Source organism: Cuculus canorus, chromosome Z (assembly GCF_017976375.1).
Source record: "Cuculus canorus isolate bCucCan1 chromosome Z, bCucCan1.pri, whole genome shotgun sequence".
NCBI classification, from domain to species: Eukaryota; Metazoa; Chordata; class Aves; order Cuculiformes; family Cuculidae; genus Cuculus; species Cuculus canorus.
Window position 1 is genome coordinate 42,235,167 of NC_071441.1, and position 22,176 is coordinate 42,257,342.

The window sequence follows — 22,176 nt, forward strand, 5'->3', positions numbered from 1 at the left end:
AATTGCTGCAGTCCTACTCTTTTCTTTTCTTTGAAAATGAGATCTTCGTGCCACAGGGAAAACTCGGTCTGTGCTTCTGCTGTTCATATGCTCAGCATTTCCCTTCTCCCCATCTGCCTTACACTCCTTCTCTTCCTTAACACTCTTGCTCAAGCACAGCCCCTGCTGTGTCTCCCAGTCACCTCTGCTGTCTCCTGTGGTTTTCCTATACGAAGCCCTCAGGCCCAGCCTTGAACACCATGTGTGATCCCCTCCACTCCCCCACCTAGACCACCTGACACCTCTTTGCTTTTCCAGCTCAGATCTGAGGTGGCCGCCCAACCCAACTGTAGTTTCTCAGTCTGGGACCGCTTTCCTTGTCTTTCCCTGCTATCTTTGTCCTTTGTCAAATTTGTCTGTCTCAGTTTAAACATCCCTTGAGTAAAGGAAATGGAAGTCGCCTTCATTCTGCAACTCTGACTCGTGCCGATAACTTCAGTGAAGGTAAGCTGATGGACAACAGCTTCAAATCACTGCCCTGCCTTTTATAGGACCAGTTGATGACCATGCAGTTCTACTTCTATTTTAAGCTTTAATCTCCTCTCTTTGTAGCTAAATGTCAGCAACATGTTGTTACTCCTTGCAGGTCATGCCACCCTTCCTACCTCTGCGTAGGTGTGTAATTGGGCTTGGTAAACCAGGAATCCCATTCTATGATACAAAAGGTTACTGGTGGAATTTAGTGCCCTCTTAATGGCACTAAAAGCAGAGAACATAAACACACTTTTCAGTGCTTTTAAACATTTTTTGTCCTAAGATAGTTTGAACAAGGACTCAGAGACCTCATGTGTGGTGGTTTTCTAAGTGAAAGCGTTAGATGCAGTGTGGCACAGCACTGTGTACAGGGCAACACAACCCTAAGTACAAGCAGCATTCTGTCTACATTTAATTCAGAGAAAGAGTCTGGTCCCACAGCTAAACATCCATAAAGCTTTGTTTTAGAGTGAAACAAAGAAATTTACACTCAATAACCGATGTGGTCATTAAGTAGGTATTCTTTTTACACAGCGCTGGAGGAGCACTGCCATTTGTTCTCAAAGTGCTTCTACCCGACAGCGATTTCAGAGAACTTTAAATACACACAGGTGTCTTCATATTCACAATTATTCCATGAAATGACAAGCACATCTTATTCCTGCAACCTCACTGCATATCCAGGGGGGTAAAATTAATCCCATCCAGAGACGTTAAAGCTTGGTCATAGCTGAGCAGCTAATCTTAATGACTCTGGGTGACAAGATTATAATGGTCCTTATCGTTATCTTAGTTGTTAATCTTGTTTTAATGCATTGCAGTTGACATTCCATCTCACCATTTACAAATTAGCATTTCAAAAGTGTGTTTTACCTTGAGCCTCGTTATAATTTAAATACTACAGCTTGTTCAAAGTGCTCCCTTTGAGGAGACAGGAGAGAGTTACCCACTCCACATCAGCTCCAGTTCAGGAAATATGGGGAGTCCTGCGTACATTTCTGCAGGATTTCACAGCTCTTTTCACATCCCCCACCACTCTCTGCCTTGTCTTTGCTCTTCAAATCTTGCACAATGTTCTTCAATTATCCCAAAAAACTTCAGTAAACTCCAATTGTCCAAGGAAAACTGCAGCAACTTCAGAAAAAGATGTGTCCTGAACAGAGTGTGGCAAAAAGCAATGTTATAAATGCCTGCCGGTGAGCAGCAAGCTACACATTTATCCAGCTGGCCAGCAAATGATGAGCTTTTTGAGCCAGGCACATCCAAACTGCATTAGCAGCAGGCAGCTGTTTCTGTGAAGAAAGTTGTGCACACCACACAAACATGGTCTTGAGGACCACAACAGCCTGCTTTCCACTGCAGGTCTCTGGCAACAGCTGCACCCTTCTAGAAGAGAACATCGTACTCCAGGGAAGGTCACAGGACAAAATAAACCTGTGGAGCTTCACTGATCTGGGAGTCTGTCCCACCCTGCAAGGCAGTCACCAGGCCACAACAGGTATGGGATATCTACAACTGGTTCCAGCATGGCTTAACCTGCCTCAAAGAGGAGGCAGGAACTATGGGGAAGGGAAGCAGATATGCTTGGCCATGGGTTGTGAATGAGGACTGGGTGCATCTCTTCCTCTGCAAGAGAGTGTTGGTGCTGTCCTGGATGAGGTTGGAGCTGGGTGTCCTTGGAGCATGTGCAGATAATAACATTTGTAAGAACCTGGGGAGCACCAGGAGCATGTACAGGTCCTTTCCCTGAAACCACAAAATTAATCTGCATGGAGCAGGATGTTTAGGTCTTCTGTAAGAGTTTGTGTTTCATTGCCAGGCCAGCAATACTCCCCTCCTGACCTATAGAACGGCTTGCTGAGGAGCATGTTGTGCATCTATCACCTTCTCGGCTATGCTCAGAGAAGTCAGGTTTCTACACAAACAGCAAAATCTCCAAGTACAGGCACTGTGGCTGATCAAAGAGATGCTCCTTGCCATATTTCTTCTTTTTTCCCTTATGCCCTGTCCACCCCCACCCCCCCAGTAATATCCAAGGCTTGAAAAGTCTAGGTGGCATGAAGCAAGGAGAGAGAGACAGCATGGACACTGCTACCTGGTACAGGATATGTCCTTAATAGAGTCAGGCTCCAAGCTTTTCTGTAACAGTGATGATATCAAGTTAAAGCTGGGGTGAAAAAGACTTCATCCTGCCTATCCTGATTTACTGGGTACCAAGTAGTGATGGTGGTTTTTACATCAATCAGACTAAATTCCTTTCCTCTCTGCTGAGTGCCACTAAAGACTGCTTCAAAAAAGATACAGTGCTTTAAATGACGAAAACATGTAGAAAGCTTCAAAGCCTCCTCTGACGCCTTATTTACACTGGCACGAAAATATGATTAAGTGGAAAGCAATTAAAGTCTCCTCGGTTCTTTTTTGTTTGTTCAATTCTATTTTAAAAAAAAAAAAAAAATTAATGCCTTAGTGTATATAAAACCAGCAATGCAGCAAATTTTCATGTGCTTTCCAGGAGAGGAAATTCAGTTGTTCAATCTCAAAACACATTTTACTCTTTCCATTTCTAATTAGAAAGAAGACTATTAGAAAAATTAGAGAGATATCAAAGCCCTACTATACTAAGTATATGCATAAAACACACAGTTCTTATCTCAAGGCAATGTTTGTGTCAACATTTTAGTTCTGTGGTTGCACAGTGTGTTGGAACAATGAAGCAGATTTCATAGTCACAGCCTTCTCTGCATGCACATAAATAAAACCTCACTGTGTTTCTTTCAGTGCAATGACTAACTGATTCAAAGAACAGTGGGAAAACCTGTTTTCCTCTTCCCACTGTTCTCTGGTCTTAATATGAAGCAAAACAGTCTAGCAGAGGAACACCTCTACCAGTTTGGGAATACCAGGGGGCATTTTAATATTTTCAGTTCAGACCTTTAATTCCAGCTAATATTTTGTTTGTTTAAAAAAAAATGTTCAGAAGTTGTTGGTGGGGAGAAGGAAATTATACAAATCTATTTTTCATAAGTCATGATGGAAGCACTGCAGTAATTACGTTTAATATAATGAGTCTTGTTTAAATAACAGGGCTGGTCCCTCTGCTTTTCTGTCTGCTGTTTGGCTGTGTGCTGCATCTCCCTCAGGCAGATGAGGTCTGGCACCAGGGCGTCTATGCTTCCCTCCTGCTGCACTGACATTCTTCTGCTTGACCATTTGTCCTAGTGGCTTCTGGTTTTTGCTTATAAATGAAACAGAAAAAAGGAGAGAAAAATAGATGTCTGCATCAACGAGGAGCCTACTGGAGAAGCTGCACAAGAGGCATCAGGTAATGCTAGAGGCACACCACCTTGTGCATAACCAATTCCATTATCTGTAGCAGTTGTCACAGGGTCTAGCCTTTCTCAAAACCAGCAAAGAGCAAATATATTGTGTTATTAAGGCCATCCACAGCTGTCTTCCTACCTCGTTATTTTGCTAACTTGGTTTTAGGATCAGTATTAACTACCTCCAAGCCTTCTTCCATACAGAAATGCAGCAACTTGCTGCCTCCTCCTGACATGATCCATACACGTATCTGGTGCTGCAAGCAAATCTAAGTCCTGCAGTGTAACTATTGTTTGAAGAAAGCAAAAAAAAAAATGGCATTATCTTATACGTGGAGCTGAAATTAATTTACCATTCTGTTTGGAGACAGATTAAATTAAATTATGTGATTACTCAAGCAGGTCTTTTCTTGTTTAAGAGAACTGAAGTATTTCTTCCTCCTGTGACTTCTTACTATTTTTAATTTTGAGTCCTTCTCCTGTGACATCTCTTTTTGGCCCAGAATAGGCTAAAAGCCTTAACTTAGAAGATATTCTCTATTCCCCCCTAGCATCTTGCCAGCAGAGCTTCTGCTCATACATTGGCTGACTAATCATCTTCTTGCTAGGAACCCTACATAACTAAGTTTTTGTCCGGGACCCAGGTCCCAACGGCTGCAAAGGATCTGCACATGACCCTGACATGTTCCCTGTTCTCCCAGTTATAAAGCAGTAATATACAGTAATATACAGTAGTATACTACAAGGTCCTTTAGGGAAATACTTCTTTTCACCCATCCTTCCTCTTTTAAAAATCTCCCACCAAGGGAGGAAAAAAAAGAATGTGAATAACTCTGGAGAAAATCTTCTTAGCAGATATTTTGTTATTCAATTTATGATTACAACAGTGCTGAAGGAAGCCACAAAACCATGGAATTATTTCTCAGTGGTGATCCTTCCCTTTCATTTGCAGTTTTGAAATAAGAAAGCATATAGGAAGTTGTGTGGTTGAATCTTTACATGTAATCCAGACCTGGAATTAAGACGTAGTCCCACAGCTTCAGAAACCAGTTTAATCCCCTGCCACTACACACTGCTAAGTGTTTCAGAGCCAAATATGCCCTTTCTAAGGCTAGCATTGCTGGCACCCTGGGTGTCTGACCACAGGCGCTACTTCTGACCCAGCTGCCAACGTCTCTCTCAAGCCAAGACATTAAATCCCTTTTGAGTTTTAGTATTCTGTTGCTAAACTATTTGGGGAAAACAGCATTGATGCCTCTTATCTTTGATTGATGGAGTTATGGTCATGGTAAATCTGCTATCTTCCTAAGAAGTTGCATTTAGGCACTAAGTTAATTTTAAGAGCCACAGCTGCCTCCTTGAAAAGCTTTACCATGTTTTTTTACCCATGGGAAGATGTGACAGGTAAGTCTTATTCTGAAAGGATGTTGTCACTACGAAGAGGAAATCGCTCCCCAACGTTGAATCTACTTGCTACTAGCCTGGTACGAAAAGGAAAGTACGTATATGAAGGGAGAGTGGCAAGACAGGTTGCAATGGAGCAGTCCCAGCTATACAGTCCCACAGCTTTCCCATTTGCCACCTTCTGTAGTGTCAGCTTCTGTAGCGGTGGCCATGCTCCATGCTCCAAATTGTCCCTAACTGTTCCAAAAGATTTATGGGGGCTCTTCAACCCAGAGGCAATTATTAGGGTGTTTTGTTCAGAATCAGCAAAATCAGCAGCTGTGTGAGGCAGAGCCAGATTCTTTGCTCCAGGTAGGCAGCAGGTATGTCCTAGTCCTGGTAGAGTGTTTTTCCTGTGGGTGCTAGACTCCCTGCCTCTCGTCAGCCTGAGGTATGATGTGACATGATTTTTTTCTTCTTTCAAACAAAAGTTTCAAATGGAAACTGCTAGAACAGGCTGAGTGTTAGACCTAATAAGATATCAGGCACCTGGAAAACACAATAAACGTTCAAACCACAGCCAACACCCAGCCCCTACCAGGTAAGGTAGCCTCACGACACCTGTGGATGGAGCTGGGAACACTTGAGCCATGCTTTTTGGCTGCAGCACCTCACTGCTTCTGCATTTCCTTTTCCCGTGTTTCTACAGTGATGCTCATGTAGAAACTAAAACCATGGTGAGACATAGTTTCGACTATTGTGAAGTTCACAATAACCTTAAAATTAGTCCTTGGAGAATACGAGAACGTGCATAAGCTTCCAGGGAGAATTTATACATATGCCCGTAAGTGGGAAACATATTCTGTCCCAGCTCTTCTCTGACTGCACACGACTGACTGATTCCACATGATCGAGGATGGTGAGATACAAGTTGCCCAGGGAAGCTGTGGCTGCCCCATCCCTGGAGGTGTTCAAGGCCAGGCTGGATGGGGCCAGTGGGAGGTGTCCCTACCCACGGCAACGGGGTGGGAACTGGATGATCGTTAAGGTCCCTTCCAACTCGAACTCTCTGATGGAGATCACTGCTCGTGCCGCCTGTCAATCATTGATAAACGACATTCGCTTTCCAAAACGAGTCTCGGAGAGTTTATTTGCCGGCATTTTTGATATCACGCGGTGTGTCCCGGCACCAGACAGAGAACCTACTTACCCGCACCACTCACCCCGCGCTGCCAACTACCGCAGCCGAGACTCGAATCCGCGCCCCCCCTCCGCCTCCCGCCCCCGCCTTAAACCTCCCCCTGCGCATGCGCAGAGCCCCTCCCTGCCGGGGCATTGCACGTGCCGCCGGCTTGCGGGCGGGGCCTGGCGCATGCGTGATGCGCGGGGCGGGGCCTGCCTGGGGTCGCTGCCGCCGCCGGTGACGGCTGCGCCTCCTCCCCTCCTTCCTTCATCATGGACGAACAGAGGGTGAGTGCCGGGACGGAGCCTCCTTCCCTCCCTCCGTTCCTCCCGCGGGCGGCGGGGCGGTGCCCGGCCCGAGGGAGACGCCTGTCCCCGTCCTGAGGGATACCGGTGCTCGCAGGCTTTCCCTCGCTGTCAGCCTGGGCTGAAGGGACCCAGTTAATAAAAGCGTTTCCCAGCGCTTTGTTTGGGGTTTTTTGTGGTTTTTTTTTTTTTTGCCTTTTTTTTTTTTGCCTTTTTTTTTTTTTTTTTTTTTTGCCCTCTAGCTGCTGCCTTACCATTCCCTGCTTCCCTTATTTGCCTTCTGCCCCCACGGGGAATCACGCTGGGCTTCCTAAAAACGATACCCTCTGCAAAAAGTTCTGACTCAGCCTTTTGGCTCTCGGTCTGGCAGCTCAGAAAGGCTGCTGTTGCTGTCCCTGTGAAGAATCCCCTTTCTCTAGTCTGGATCCTGAGTGGGATCTGGATAACTAGCTCTGCTCATGGCTTGGAATTTACAGAGCACGGATGTTTGCTATTTCAGCGAGGTGTTTGTGCGCTCCCACTTCCTATGTGTCTGTTGCTTGGGAAAGTGAGATGTAAATGCCTCTAAAGTGCTTCTGGTACCTGCTCTGTCTGGCTGGCTTTGCATGTTTTGTGTGAGATTAGTCTCTTGGAGGACTAAATGAGGGCTGCAGCTGTTGTGGGGGCTCTAGGTGAATGTTCCTGAGTGGAGTCATTGATCATGCTCCAATTTTGGTGCTGCTCTGAACGCAGTGGTGAAACTGCAATTTATCTTGTATTTTACAATATTTTGTCCATTAATTTGCAACTGTTGCCCATGCTGTATTAAGTACTCCTTCAAACTGGCAACCTCAACGTCTGAACAAGTGCAAATGAATGGAGGCTAAGTAGTATGTCCTCTTGCTTGAAATTTAATCTGCATGTGAAGATTAGTATGACAGGATTTTGTCCTAGGCCCAAGGCTGCGTCAGAAACTCTGTTCTACATCCAGTCATGTCAGAAGACTTAAACGTCCTTTTGAGCAAGTTGATAACTTGCTTCTTAAACAGAACTGATGTTATTGTTAAATTTATCAAAGTTTTCTCTGCAACTTCTATGAGGTGCTCCTCTGCATCAACAGGTGCTATGTGATGTTAGTTACTAGCTGTTCAAAGGATTTGTTGTCTACTTTTATGCTCCTCACAAGACTACAAGCCACCACATGTTGCAAGGCTTCCTGTCCTTTTGCATATCCTTTTATGTTATTCATCCCTTGCACATCCACACTGTTAATTTGCCACACCCTGCATTTTTTTTTCTGCAAAGACTGTATTAAATTCAGAGAATAAGAATAGAATGTAGAACTGAAGAGCAGCATGAAGTTCACTGATGGCAGCGAAAATTACTTCTGTAGTTAATATGCCATACTGTTTTGAAAACAAATTTGAAACTGACCTCACTTAACATATGCTAGCCAGAGAAAAAACTAAAAGAATTATTTGTAACAGGATTCTATGAAATACTGCATCCAGCAGTGGTCTATAGGTTTAAATTTATTTCTATGCAGAAATAAATTTCTATGCAGAAGCTTTGCTGAATGTGGTGCTATTGTAACTCTCTTATGAAGTAATTTAGAATGTAAGCCTCAGCTGCTGCTTACACTGGTAGCTTTTCTAGCATCCTTTTTGTTACCTCTAACTGTAGTGACTTTTCAGAAATTCCTGTTAAAGGAAGAAATGGCAACAGTGCAGTGTTTTGAATTTGGCACATGTCTTTGTTTGGAAGAAAATCTGTTTATTACTTACTAGCAATTAGAAAATTACAGTAGAAAATATTGTATGTTAGTGATTCCTAGAAGCTGACCTTTTCTTCTGGTGGCTTATCCATTGGTGCTTAAGAAAATTTTTTTCTCCTACTGGTGGATATTTTTAGGCCTCTTTCATCTGCACTTTGAAAAAGTGCCTAATCTTAAGTTTGGGTTTGACCAAACTTGGTGGAATTCCTGTTTGAAGAAATTTGTAGGTTACTTAAAAAGAGCCCTACTGATCTCTGGTTAGTTGACCTTAACTTTAGATATAGAAAAGACCTTGTTTGGCAGCATTCTTCCAGCTGCTGCTATATGTTTGGCTGTGTAAAGGCCTTGTAAGCATTCTTCACATGTAGATTTTTACCTTTAATTGCACATAGCTATAAAAACCAAAAGCATTGTTCAGTGCTATGTAGAAGAAGACTAAATTTTTTTTCCCTTGTGGTGGAACAGAGTAAGCCCTACAATCCTAGTTGAAAGAGGATTGGGGAGTTGTCTTGTTCATCCAAATTGACAGTGATGTTTATAGGATCTAAGGCTTAACTGTGGGCTGTCTGACATGCAAAAACAATTACCTCTGGTCAGTACTGAATGCAGAAGCAGCTGGTTGGACAATGGTGATTCATCTGCCAATCTAATGTGTACAAAGTTGTCTTTACGCACGTTAAGTTTTAACTGGACAATGAAAGGATTCTCTAATGAAGTGATCAAGACTTGCAGTACTCTTTGTTTCTGACAGGATTCAATCTGGTCTTACTTCTCTTCCTTAGAGTCCTAATTTCAGTCATTGCTAACCCACGCATTGCAACACCATTACAATGCCTGTAGTAAAAGCAGTAAAATTTCACTTTCCTCTGCTGGTGGCTTGGCTTTGTGAATGTGATGCTGTGCAAACAGGCAGTGGGACAGAGTACCAATATATACATCATTGCAGATTCTTTGAAAACTGCTGAGGCAGGGATCAGAAGAAACAGCTATGAGCATGGCTTAGGACTGGTGGAGAGATTCCTTATGCAGGATGTAGTGTTGAGGTTTGGTGTGGATGGTGTGTAGGTGGGTTATTAAGAAATTGCTTATGGGAGGAGCCTCTGCAAAATCTTTTTGTTGATCTGGCTGGTTTTCAGGTGTACTTACTTGCTCTCCATGCCTTGGTTCCCTAACTGTTGTCAAGTAACAATGTTAAGCTGAGCAACTTGGAGCTCTTTAGTGCAGCTAACTAATAATGTCTTAATTGTAATTAAGACAGCTTTCACTTTTTGCTAAAGAGCCAAATCTGGCATTTCAGAGCTAGGTTTGTTTCAATAGCTTAATGTCAACCAGTCTGAATGAAATAACAGAAAATTCTTAGTTACGTCCCTACCTGGGCCTTTGTTTACTTACACATGCTGGTGTGCTCTGAGCCTTAATTATACAATTTGACTTAGTTTTAAATACTAGTCATAAAAGTGTTTGTGTCAAAGTCTTCAAATATGAGACAGACTACTTAACAAAATTAGACTTGGTAGTCTGATTTAATTTAAAAATGCATTTTGATGTGCTTAAGTTTTACGTGCTTTGTATGTATTTTGTACGTAGAATCTACTGCTTCTTAATGGCTCAAGACAATACACAACAGAAATAACATTGGTTCTCTTTCCCAGCTGCCAGTAAGCTTTTCTCTTTCAGGTCACTTTTAATTGGAATATATAAATTATTTGCTAAAATATTTTAACACTTGTAGAATAAGTTTAGAAGTCACTGTTATGGATTTATTCTGCACAGAGAAAAAGCTGTCTGCTTAGCTATTTAACAGTAGCTTCTTTTGATAGCAGAAAAAGCTAATTTTTCTTCTGGCTTAACTCTTTCTTTATTGTTTCTCTATTTGGTTGCACAAACACTACCTTTCTCATTTGGAGAAGTCACGTGTGGCAGAATGTGGTGCCAGTAGGTAGGGTAGTTTGGAAGACTTGGGATTTGCAGTAACATGGGTAGCAAAAACCTGTAAAACAGTGGTGTGTCATAAAACAGATTATCGATTTCTCTTAAACTAGCAACTGGAAATCTTTAGTTTGGTGGAATGCTTCTTAGACCTTTGATACACTTTCTCTTCACTAACATACGGTATTTCCTGATCCTGTCAGAATAAGAGTTGGATTCACCACAGCTGGAATTTATATGTATGATGAATTTACATACATGTTGAAATGGTGATGGTTAAAAAAAATTACATATTTTTTAAAATTTCTCTCACTTTTTTTTTCTAATTCTAGGAGACTCTGCAAAGGATTGTCTCTACTCTTGCAAACAAAAATGATGAAATCCACAACTTCATTGATATGCTGAACCACACAATAGAAAATGTACAGGTATATTGTGTTAAGGCTTATAGATTGTAGCTGGGAGAGAAGCAGCTTTTCAGTTTCATAATTCTCAAGCTATTTGGGTGATGTTTAAGGGATGGACTGTGAGAATCAAGTTTCAAATATGTCTTCATTTTGGAACCAGATAAAAACATTTTTTAGATCTATATCTAGTTGAAAGGTATAGTGGCTTTGCCTTTTGTGCAGAAGGTTGTTGGGGGGTTTGATTTGTGTGGAAGTGAGAATCAGAATTTTGATGGAAGATCTCAAACTGCTGTTACTTGTAATTAGAATATCTTTTTTAGACTTCTAGTCTGCTTGGAAGACTGAAAAATGAGACCATCTTGATACTTTGCTCTTTGTCTTTTCAGTTGTTGCAAATCATTGGGCTTAAGTTAAAAGCTAGATGTAAATTTTGGAGCATCTATACGAGGATGAGGTTAAGGTTCGTTTAGGCTACGAATAAATGCTAAGTTCATGTTAAAACTGAGTCCAGTCAGTGGCAGAAATTGAAATCATCCACCGCATCTTAAACTGGCTTCTTGAGCACGGTTTTTAGTACCACATAATACCATTTTATGTGAAACTGGATTACTCCTTACCAATATCTGGCAATCCGTATATAATTGTGAATGGGAAATCAAGGCCTTTTGGCATGGAATAAAGTTGCCAAATATGTTACTTCTGTGCAAGTTTGAGTATCATGGAATTTGCATGGGCTTCAGTCTTCAGTGTCCTCATGCAAAATCTGCTTAGGTGGTGTCCATCACTCTTAACAGTTTTTATCTTTCTGTATGCTCAGGAGAAGTGACTAGGTATGTAGTGTGTCATAGCAAAGCACGTTTGGGCAAACAATGTGTTTTTCAGTTTAAATACCTAGTCTGCATTATTTCCAATACGAATTGTAGCAGTGTCAATTCTCTTCTTAGGTCAATTCTTCTAATGCAATCAGTGAGTTGGATGAAGAATTTGATGGTCTGTATTCTATATTGGACGAGATGAAGGGGAATATGGCCAGCACTATTCAGCAAGAAGAGGCTCGTAAAATCCAAGCCCTGCAGGTAACTTTACAATTACACCTGTAAATTTTTGCGGCTAAGCAGAAGCAGTTCTAAGTTGCTATTTTAAATCTCAACTGAAAGTGAGGTTTTGGTAGTGTTGCAAGAAGTGCAGTAAGTGTCATGTGAATGCTTTTGTTGATAGGAGTACTCCTCTGGTCTCCTGGGGTACTTCGAGGTCTCTTAGAATATTTATACTCTCAACATAGTTATGTAGAAGGGAAGTGATTATTATCTGTAGAACTTACAGGTGGAGAGTGGCTGCATAGGAGCAGGACTTGGATATGTTTACTACCTTCAAACTACTGAACAGCTTCTGGGGTGAAATTGGAATCCGAGCATGTGAACCTGTAGATAAGCCTAATGATTTGCTCAGCCTTGGGGTCAAGAATCACACCTGGTATCCTAAGCACAGAGAGTGGTCTGCTGTTGATGGAACTGGCTGTTCTCCACTTGTTAACATCAAGAAAATTGTATATGCCCATAGGAAGACATATGGGAATTGCTTGGGTGCAGGTTATGCTGATGTCTACTACATGAACTTTCCCAGCTTATGGTTGTATAATTTCATGCAGGAGAATCTTTCCAATGGGTTTCAGAGAAATAGAAACAAAAATGTAACTTTCTGAAAGACCTATGAATTTTGGTTTTTTATTAGCTTGTAGCAACTTTCCCTAGCTTTCCCTAGAAAGACTAGTTGCATGGGGCCAAAGGGCAGTTTAATCTTTTAAGCAGAAGCCGTTTCTCCAGCATTTTTCTTTAAATGGTTGTAGTTACAGTATTTTTCGATCAGTTCTTTTTGTTTATGCAAGTCAGTGAGGAAGGTGTTTGTTCGTCAAGAACTTCACCATCTTCTGTCTAGTCAGTTTAAAGAAGTTCTTTGAGCTTTTTCATGAAAATAAATTCCACAGATTTCTTCAAGGTCTGTTTTATGTTCATACTTAAAGACCGGAAGTAAAACATTCCATGACTTCTGTGTGCATAACTTAATTTAAGCACTTCTGTGTGCTTTTTCACCTCCAATGTAATCTTTCTCCCCATATGTCTAAGTCCTTCTGAAATGTCTCAACAGACAGAAGTCTGCTTTTACCCAGGGACACTGAGGACTTAAAGGATAAGTGCTTCTCAGTTAAGAGCTCACAGCAGAAATTAAACTGGCATGTATCAATTATTTTACCTTCTAGTGAGGAAAAAGTGAAGTTAATCTTGCAAGTAATGATTCTGGAACTGAAAATTGTTTTATAGTTACTCAACTGGCAGTTTGATTTGACCATTGAAATTTTCTCTAATTTTTGTTAATTTTCTGGTAGTTAATCTAATTTGATCAATTAACCTAATTTGGGGGTACAAAATTGTGAGGACTTAATTTTCAAACTGATCCCTTCCAAATAATCTCCTTGGGGGTGAAGGCTGAAAATCAGAAATTCTCCTTAAACCCTTGCTTTAAAAATATATTGCTTTGTTCTGGGACGATATATTTTAATGACACTGAAGTATTTATTTTTAACTCCCAAAAGCACATGCATCTTAGATATTAAAGTAAGTAAGCATCCAGTTGCCATGTCATTTCTGCAGAGCTGTTTGAAAATGCCCCTGGCATTTTCTTCTCTCTTTTGAGGTGTTTGCCTGGGACATTTTGGCAGTATCATGGCATTTTGGAGTTTGTCAGTGTTGGCTATCCTCCAGAGAGGAGAGCAACTGTATTAGGTGAATGACAACTTGGGTTAATAGCATGCTTCAGAAGTTATCTAGAAACTACATAAAACCTTCTAGCTGTTGGACTATTTCCTTGCTGCTGTTCTGTCCTTCAACAGTAGATCTTTGGGGCGTCTGACACTTGGCCCAGGTCAACTCACCACATTTGCCAAAACTAGTTACACTTCTGAAGTACTTGAGACTGGTCTGTTCTTGAAGCTGATGCAGCCGTTGGTTGCTTTTGAGACCATAACTACTTCAGAGTAAGCCATCTTTACTGAAGTGTTTTAAAGGAAAATAATTACTCACTGTTGACTTGCTCTGAGATAATACAGTAAGTTTCACATAAGTAGAAAACCAGCTGTAGGTTGAATGGTGATGCAAAAGCTGCCAGCAGGTTTAAAATGCCCGTCTTGTTTAAGTTGCAATATGCTTAAGATCCTGCAGTGTATTCAAAACAGATCTTTTTAGGGGTGTATGCATAGTCTGTAATACTGGAAGTTCTCTATGGACTCCCTCATGTACTGGAAAGGTTGTTTATACTAATGATAGGGTTATAGATAATCCTGAAAAAAATCTCTTCTACCTTTCTTCCTCTGTTCCTCTTCCTCTGCCATCTGCATTTGTAACCCAGCAGTATTGATTTTTCAGAATTGTCTTGTGACAATTCTAGAGCTGCTTGGGGATAAAATCATTGCTTTTCTCAAGGCTACTGATACATTAAGCAATGTCAGTTCATTCGTGAAGTGCAGTTCTGTATATAGGAATTGTAGTGTGCACAAATGTATTTGTTTACTTCTGAAGTCCAGATATTGGGAGAAACAAGCCTTAAAATGAAATCTGGCTTTTAAATTGGACTTTACCACCTATCCAAATTTTTCCCTTTTTTATTTATAGGAAGTCCCATGTATCACTGTGCATCTGTCAAGCACAGTGGAGTTCTAGTTAACACCATGTGTCAGAGGTAATAGTCTTGATTTGATGAGATATTAAGTTGTTACAAATGCATAGCAAATCCATGCAGTTCCAGTACTGGTAGTTGTAAACCACTTTTTTTAATGTGAATACATTAAATTATTCTTAATTTCTGTTGTTGCTGCAGGATCAACTTAACCAGTGTAGTAATGCCCTAGAGAGTTCTGAGGAGCTGCTGGAACTTGCTGCACAGTCGCTGGACATAAAAGACCCTGTGGCATTCTTAAAGGTAGAAAACATTGAACTGATATACATTAGGCAGACTTGTAAATAAGGCGACGTGTAGCAAACTGGAAGAATATCCTTACTGATTAATAAAACAGTTCTACATATGCACTTAATTAGTACATTAGGCTTGTTGTAATAATCGTTGCATTAGTAGTGGAGTCAGCTACACCAAATCCAAGAACTTTTGCTTTCTGTATTTTAACAGGAACAAGGACAAAAATTATCTAAAAGAGAGAATAGGAAAAATGTCTTACCTTGTCAGTTAAATCTATTGATAATGTGCTTTTGTGCTGTCATGGTTCCTGAGTGTCAGCTCTGATTTATTTGCATTGAAGAATGACAGTTCCTAAAAGGAATATTTTTCTTAGTACTTCAGTTTGAGTTGTCCTTTCTGCTTTGTCATGGTGATGTGTAAAGATGTAGTTAGCTTTTGAGTGCTATGCAGAATGTAACTGTGAATTAATTTTAAGTTGTTTCTTTTTGGATACCTCTAATGCTTTTTTTGATCAAATATACTAAGGACAGTTATTTCGAGTGTTTACTGGGGGGAGTTTATCTTTAAATTTCAAGTCAAAGGCTTAAGATCCTAGAATCCCATTTAGTGAATGTTAATATCTAGGATTTGAAACTCGTGTTACTGTAGCTTGCACTTGTAAGTGTGTCTTTGGGTATAGCATTTTAAGGTAACATCGCCTTTGCTATTAGCGACCTAACATCTATTACTGTGCTAATAGCAATACCAAGTGTTCCTGAAAGGGCAGCTTCAGCCCCAGCTCGTCTATTGGTACAGATTTTCTTCGGATCTTCTAGTAGATCTGTTCAGGTGAAATAGCATAAAGCTAAGCTAAGCTAAGCTGTTTTTTTTTTTTTTATTTGTTAACATTTTTCTGTCTGAGATTTTTGGTGGCTTTATTTGCTGAATTGACTTACTTGGAAACCAAAAGAATACAAATGCTGGCACAGAAGAGGGTTCAGTGGTTAGATAGGTTGTAATTTGATGCTGCTGGGCAGCTGATCTGTGGATGTGTGCTCTTCTTTGTCAGTTGCCTTCAGGCAAGCTAAATTCAAAGGACTTAAGCCAGAACTGTCTTGCCTGAAGGCTGTTAGTTTAGTCCTGGGCTCCACATATTCCACAACACATTGAGGTTAAGAAAGAGGGTTTTGTTTTTAATTAGCTCTGTTTTGCTTACCGCTGTCATGTAGGAAAATAATTAAGTAGTTCGTACAATAACTTTGGTTTGAGGTAAAACAAAGCTACCTCTTGAGCTAAATGTTTTCTAAACATTTTGTTCTTTCAGCTTCCAACTTTGGGAATATGAAATTGGTTTTATAGCTGTGACAACCGTGACATGTTGGTGGGGTGTTTTGTGTGTTTTATTTCCCATTGAGTGTGTTTTGTATTTAATGAAAAATTTGTAAGTCCTCCACTTTTGGTTTTAAATTTGGAAGCTACCTGATGTTTCTTGTCCCCTCTTTGGAAGGGAAAGTAGTTCAGCTACTTGAGTAGGTCAAGTGGCAATGTTAGCTCCAGACATGGATCCAACAGATCTGACTAAATCTTGAGCAGTAGGATTTTTGTCTTAGGTTTGCAGTTCTTCTTGAAAGTCTGTTTTTGTTTTTTTTCTTTCCAAATGCTAGTTAATGTTTATCTTTGGAATATGCTATCACCACTTCTGGGTCTACTTCAGTGTTATCACTTAGATGCTGGGAAAAGTTGTTCTGTGGTTTTGAATAGTGATGTATGGAGAGAACCTTTTAGGAAGCATTGTCAGAATAGTACAATAACTTTCAGAGGGAAAATTAAAGCAAGTCCTGTTTTTTCTTGTTTGTCAGAGTATACATCCTGTCATGTATAGCTGAACAAGCCAGGTACAGTTATATGCCCCTAACTGGCACTGCATAGTTTCATAGATAATGCCACATAGTTAAATTTTACTGACTTGGTTATGAAGCTTTTTTACAATGTGATGGAGAGTAACTTAGCTGATTTATAGAAATCTGAAGAAGTCGTCACACCCTGGAATGTGAGTAATTTTGAATTAGTTTGGTGTGGTTCTTGAAGTAGTTTTTTCCCAATTGATATATTGTTGCAGTTCTAACCAACACTATTAACATGCTTCATGGGAAAATATGTTTTAATGCAAGTGTTAAGCTCATTTTGATCTTCAAACCTGAGCAATATAGCTGAGCTTGTGCTCAGCCTTCTTGCACATTACTCCTATTGATACTTGCATGGGAATACTAACTACTTTCTCTCTTCTTCCTGACATGCATCAAGGCTGCCAGACAGATCAAAGATAGGTACAGTACAAAGTCTATCACTTTTGTGTCTTTGAATTAATCTTATCCTTGAAAATGCATTTCTTTTGAAAGGGTCATAGTCAGCTTAAGTCAGATTCACTCACTCTTTCCTAAGTGTTTGTTGTGACATTACAACTTCTGAAAGAGACTTTGAAACTTCCATGCTTCTCCTGTGGTGTTCTTCCTTGCTCGCTGTTGGCCTTTCATACCTTAATAAAGAGGAAGATATTATTAACAAGATATTGTTCTGCAGTGACTTTAATAATAATTTTTATTCTTATTTCTTTAAGTATCTGTATGTCATTAATACATTATATCATTAATTATTATTATTAATAAACTTCTATTTTATTATTAATACCCGATGGTTGAAATGTAGTGTGTCAAGCTGACTCTGTCCCTTTAAATTATGAGAAAAAAATTGGTATTTCGTTGTTTTAAGTACTTACAGACTTTTGCTAGCTAATTTTCCTTTTGAATGTAAACATTTCTGTAGCTATTGAAATAATTCTAGTAGCATTGCTGTGACTAATATCAGTGAATTTGCTGTTTCTATCTTCAAACTATCGTTTAGAAAGCAAAACTTCACTGTTTCAAAGTAAGTGCAAGGCTGTTTTTCTTCACGTGGAAGAATAACTATGTTCTGAGAGTGTGACAGTCTGGTTCAGAAAACTTACTGTGATGTGCATAATATTTTGAAAGACAGTTCACAGGTCATTTCCAGCATACATTGTTCTTGTGGATGAAATAGGTTAGATTTCAATTTACGTTTTTTCAAGGAAAGAAGGATCTGATTGTTTAAGTTCTCTGAAGTTGTGTGTAAAATGAGTAATTGATAGTGAAATTAATCTTTTGCTTTTCCAAGGGTAAAGATTTATTATCCTTAAGAAATCAGAGGGATAGTGGCAATGATAGGAATCTTAATACTTTATCTGTAATAAGCATTCTCTTCTGGCTTCATGAAAGGCTCTGTGATCTAATCCTTTTGATCTCATTGTGGCTGGTTCCCTTTCCAAGATCAGGGCCTAAACAGCAGTTAAAAAGCTGTCTGAAGCTGACAACTCAGTGTTCTCTTACTTGTAATCAGAGGATTGTTCTTCCTTAATGAGAGATTTACTGTACTCATCTAGCCAAGCAGTGGAATCTGCTAGACGGCCCAAACTGAATATCAGAATGTCAGCCCTGTCATGGGAGATCAGTTGACCCGTCTCTTAGGTTATTCATTGCAGTATCATGATTGTCTCATATCCCAAAATCTCTTATGCTTATCACTCTGCATGTGCTTATATCTTTAATACTCAACTTCCTATTTCCTCCCTGTTCTTTGCTACCTAAATTTTTTTCACTGTCTTTTAAATGTACCTGTAGTTAGCGCACAATCTCTTTTACATACTAGCGAAACACTTAAGAGCTCACAGTGAAGTGATAGGCCTTAGGTGTTTTGATGATGCCACAGATCTGTAGATGTAAATTGGATAGAGGTGTTTGGAGTTGACTTTTTATGGTAGTATATATATGACTTTCTAGTTAGGAATCTCTCTTTTTAAAGCGGGAGTTAAAACCTGTGTGCTGTCTGAATCAATGTTATTAAAATCCGGCTGTGTGGCCTGGTGTCTTCAGAGTTACGTAACTATACAAGAGACTTGTCCTCTTTTTTTGATGGCCTAGTTCATGGAGTATAGCAATATCTTAGGAATATTCGGAGAAAAGACTGAACTAAGATTTCAAAATGGGAAGTGAGAGCTGTGCTTCACTGTCTCTTCTAAGGCTGATCTGATTGATACTTGCATGTTCCCAAGGGATATGATGTCTGCAATCTAAGGGTTACTTCATCCCCTGATAATAGCAAAGGTAGATATGAAATCAGAACGTTCAGCTTGCTCACTGCTATTTATAAATGCCTTGTGAACAATCTTTAACATGTGAATGTGCTTTCTGAATTGGAGGTGATGAGTGGATCTTGTTCATCAGAGAAGTCTTTGGACCTTTTTAAAATAAAGTTTCAGATTTCTAAGCGTATAACATGATACCTGATTCTGTGATGCTTTAGGTTTTTCATACTTCGTGGTTTTGTGTAAAGTGATATGAGTTTTACTTTGTCTCTTCTAGTTTTTTCTCTAGTCGCTTTGCCTGGTAATGTGGAGAAACAGAGCTCACACCATATTTTCTTTGAGACGGTCACATTAGCAAAACTTTCTATTTTGGAGTCTGTGCAAAGTGGTAAACATCTATTAGAAAAGTATTTCGATCTTTTATCAGTATTTTGGCTAATAATTTGAAATTAACAATACAGATTATCTGATTGCTGGTTTAATAGCTGTAGGAATTCAACAATGCAAAATACATTTTGCTAATGCTACTTTCTTGACTTCAGAGTCACTATGGCTTCAGCATTCTGCATCTCTCTGAAACCAAAAGTCAGCGATAGTATGACTCATTTGATGGTGGACTTCGCTCTGGAAAGACGCATGCTCCAGGCTGTAAAGTTTTTGCCAGGTAAAAACTGTATGTCGTGAGTTTAATTTCTTTCTACATGAATAACTTACTGTATTTTAAAACAAAACCCAAACTGCACCTTTTGCTCCCTCATGAGCAAATTTTTCAGAGTACCTAGACTTGTTCTTATTCATTGGAATTCAATTCATTTAATTATCTTGAAGGTAAAAGTTTTGTACTTTTATTGAGTTAATTCCTATATAGTATAGCATTTTAGAAAAGAACATTGCTCTTAGAAGTGAGAATCAGTCTCTAGACTGTGTTTTTCTTGTCAGTTCCTCTGTACTCCCTAAAGTTATATTAAATTTCTTAGGACTGTACCTGCTAACTTTATGCTTAGTGACACTCAAATCTTAGTCATCTGCTGTAGTGTTATGCATGGAACTGTAAGCTAGTATGTTGCTTACAGTGTGCTTTGGTCTGGAATGCAAGAGCAAGGGTCATCTCCTTGAGCAGTAATATTGCCATAATACAGAACATGTACCGATGCACCTATTTACTCATATTTGAAAGAAAACATAGGTGCAGTGTTCTGGTATGTATCTTTCATGTCTTTTTATTCATATTGCTTTCTGCTTTCCTGTTTAAACCACTTTGCCCTTGACCGATACCAAGAATATATTGACAAGAATAATGCTGGCAGGGATGTAAATTGTTTCATCTCTGGGTCAGTAATCCAAATTTGTTAAGAATTTGACAGTATCAGTTTACACTTCTGCCCATTTATCTTGTATGCTGCAGATACAGTGTGGGGTAGCAGTTGTAGTAAATTACAAGTGTTATTCCTAGCGGCTAGCTAGCTCTGTGTAGGCAGAAATTCAGATTTTTAGTCTTAGACTCTGAGTGGCAATCACTGTTCTGTATTATATAGGTAAGGGAGCAAACTAGATAACCTGTTACACAGGAATGGGAGTGTTGAGATCTAACAGCAAGCACGAACAAAGTCTTGTCTCCAGATAACGGTGATTAGTATGGCCTTTCTTATATGTGCATATAGTGACAAACTATCAACTTACTCTGATACCAAATAGTGATAGCTTAAACTGTTGCAGGCAAGATTGCACTTATCTCAGAACCTCAGAATGGTTTGGATTGGAAGGGACCTTAAAGATCATCCACTTCCAACCCCACTGCCACGAGGAGGGATACTTTCCACTAGATAGGTTGCTCGAAGCGTCATCCAATGTGCTCTTGAAAACCTCCAGGGATGGGGCGTCCACAACTTCCCCGGGCAGCCTTTCCAGTGCCTCATCCCCGCCAAGGTAAAAAATTTCTTCCTAATATTTAATCTAAATTTACTCTCTTTCAGCTTGAAAACATTACCCCTCATCCTATCACCACAGTCCCTGATAAGGATGCCCTCCCCAGCTTTCTTGAAGGCCCTCTTTCAGTTCTGGAAGGTTTCTGTAATGTCTCCCTGGAGTTTCTCTTCTGTAAACAAGCCCAGCCCTCTCAGCCTGTCCCCGTATGGGAAGTGCTCTAGCCCTGTCATCATCTTTGTGGCCTCCTTTGGATTTGCTCTGATAGATCCGTGCCCTTCCTGTGCTGAGAACTCCAGAAATGAATACAGTACTCCAAGTGAGGTCTCACAAGAGTTGAGTAGAAGGGCAGGGCAGAATTGTCTCCAGTGACATACTGGTCACACTTCTTTTCATGCATTGATGGACCTTTCAAGCATCAGGAATTACTAATATCGTAGTCTGGGAGGCTAAATATGTTTGGTGTTGTGGTAATGCAGACATTTGAACACTGCTTGCCAAAATTTTACTGAAGACTTTGTTGGTCCAAGCACATGAAAGACATTATCGGGTAGCTTACATTGACAGAAATTAACTGGTTAGGTGGCTAAACTTGTTCTCATCTTCTGTCTTACAAGGCATTTACAGGCTTATGTTCTGAAATACTTGTTCTCATCTTAATTTTTCTTTTGCCTGAGAAAGGCTCTTACTGATATTATTCTCAAATTATTGATGGATGACTTTGAAACTTGATGGCAAATGTGCGTGACCAAAATTTGTCATGATTTAACTACACTAGGAAGCTAAGCACTGCACAGTTGCTTACTCACTCCCTTTTGCTGTGGTGAGGTGGGAAAGAAAATCAGGAAGGTAGAAGTGAAACAATGTATGTTGAGATAGACAGCTTAATAGGTAAAGAAAAAGCAGTGCATGTAAGTGAATTTATTCACTACTTCCCATCAGTCAACAGGTGATCAGCTATCTCCAGGAAAGGAGGGCTCCATCACGTGTCATGGTTTCTTGGGAAGACAAATGCTGTAACTCTGAATGTCTCTCCCTTCCTTCTTCGTTCCCCAGCTTTATGTGCTGAGCATGATGCTACATGGTGTGGAATATCCCTTCGGTCAGCTGGGGTCAGCTGTCCTGGCTGGGTCCCCTGCCAATTTCTGAGTGCAGCTGTGCGCTCAGCCTGCTCGCTGGTGGGGTGGAGTGAGAAGTAGAAAAGGCCTTGATATTGCTTGGCTATAAATAATACGTCTGTGTTATCAAGACTGTTTTCATTACAAATCCGAAGTATAGCACAGTACAAGCCTCTATGAAGCAATGTAACTGACCAAGCCAAAATCAGTACAGACTTGAATACTTTTGCTTTCACTG

The 22,176-nt window shown here is 40.0% G+C and overlaps 1 protein-coding gene across 5 annotated transcripts in view; it reads left to right on the forward strand.

The window, feature by feature from the left end:
* Window positions 1–6,569: 6,569 nt before the first annotated feature.
* FSD1L (fibronectin type III and SPRY domain containing 1 like) overlaps window positions 6,570–22,176 on the forward strand; it is a 31,239-nt gene continuing 15,632 nt past the window's right edge. For all 5 annotated transcript variants that reach the window (XM_009564711.2, XM_054054352.1, XM_054054355.1 and 2 more), the window contains exons 1-6: window positions 6,570–6,686; window positions 10,719–10,814; window positions 11,738–11,869; window positions 14,664–14,765; window positions 17,043–17,065; window positions 19,440–19,561. In XM_009564711.2, the coding sequence (XP_009563006.2) occupies window positions 6,672–6,686; window positions 10,719–10,814; window positions 11,738–11,869; window positions 14,664–14,765; window positions 17,043–17,065; window positions 19,440–19,561 (490 nt within the window). In that variant the 5' untranslated portion in view covers window positions 6,570–6,671. The remainder of the gene's footprint in view (window positions 6,687–10,718; window positions 10,815–11,737; window positions 11,870–14,663; window positions 14,766–17,042; window positions 17,066–19,439; window positions 19,562–22,176) is intronic.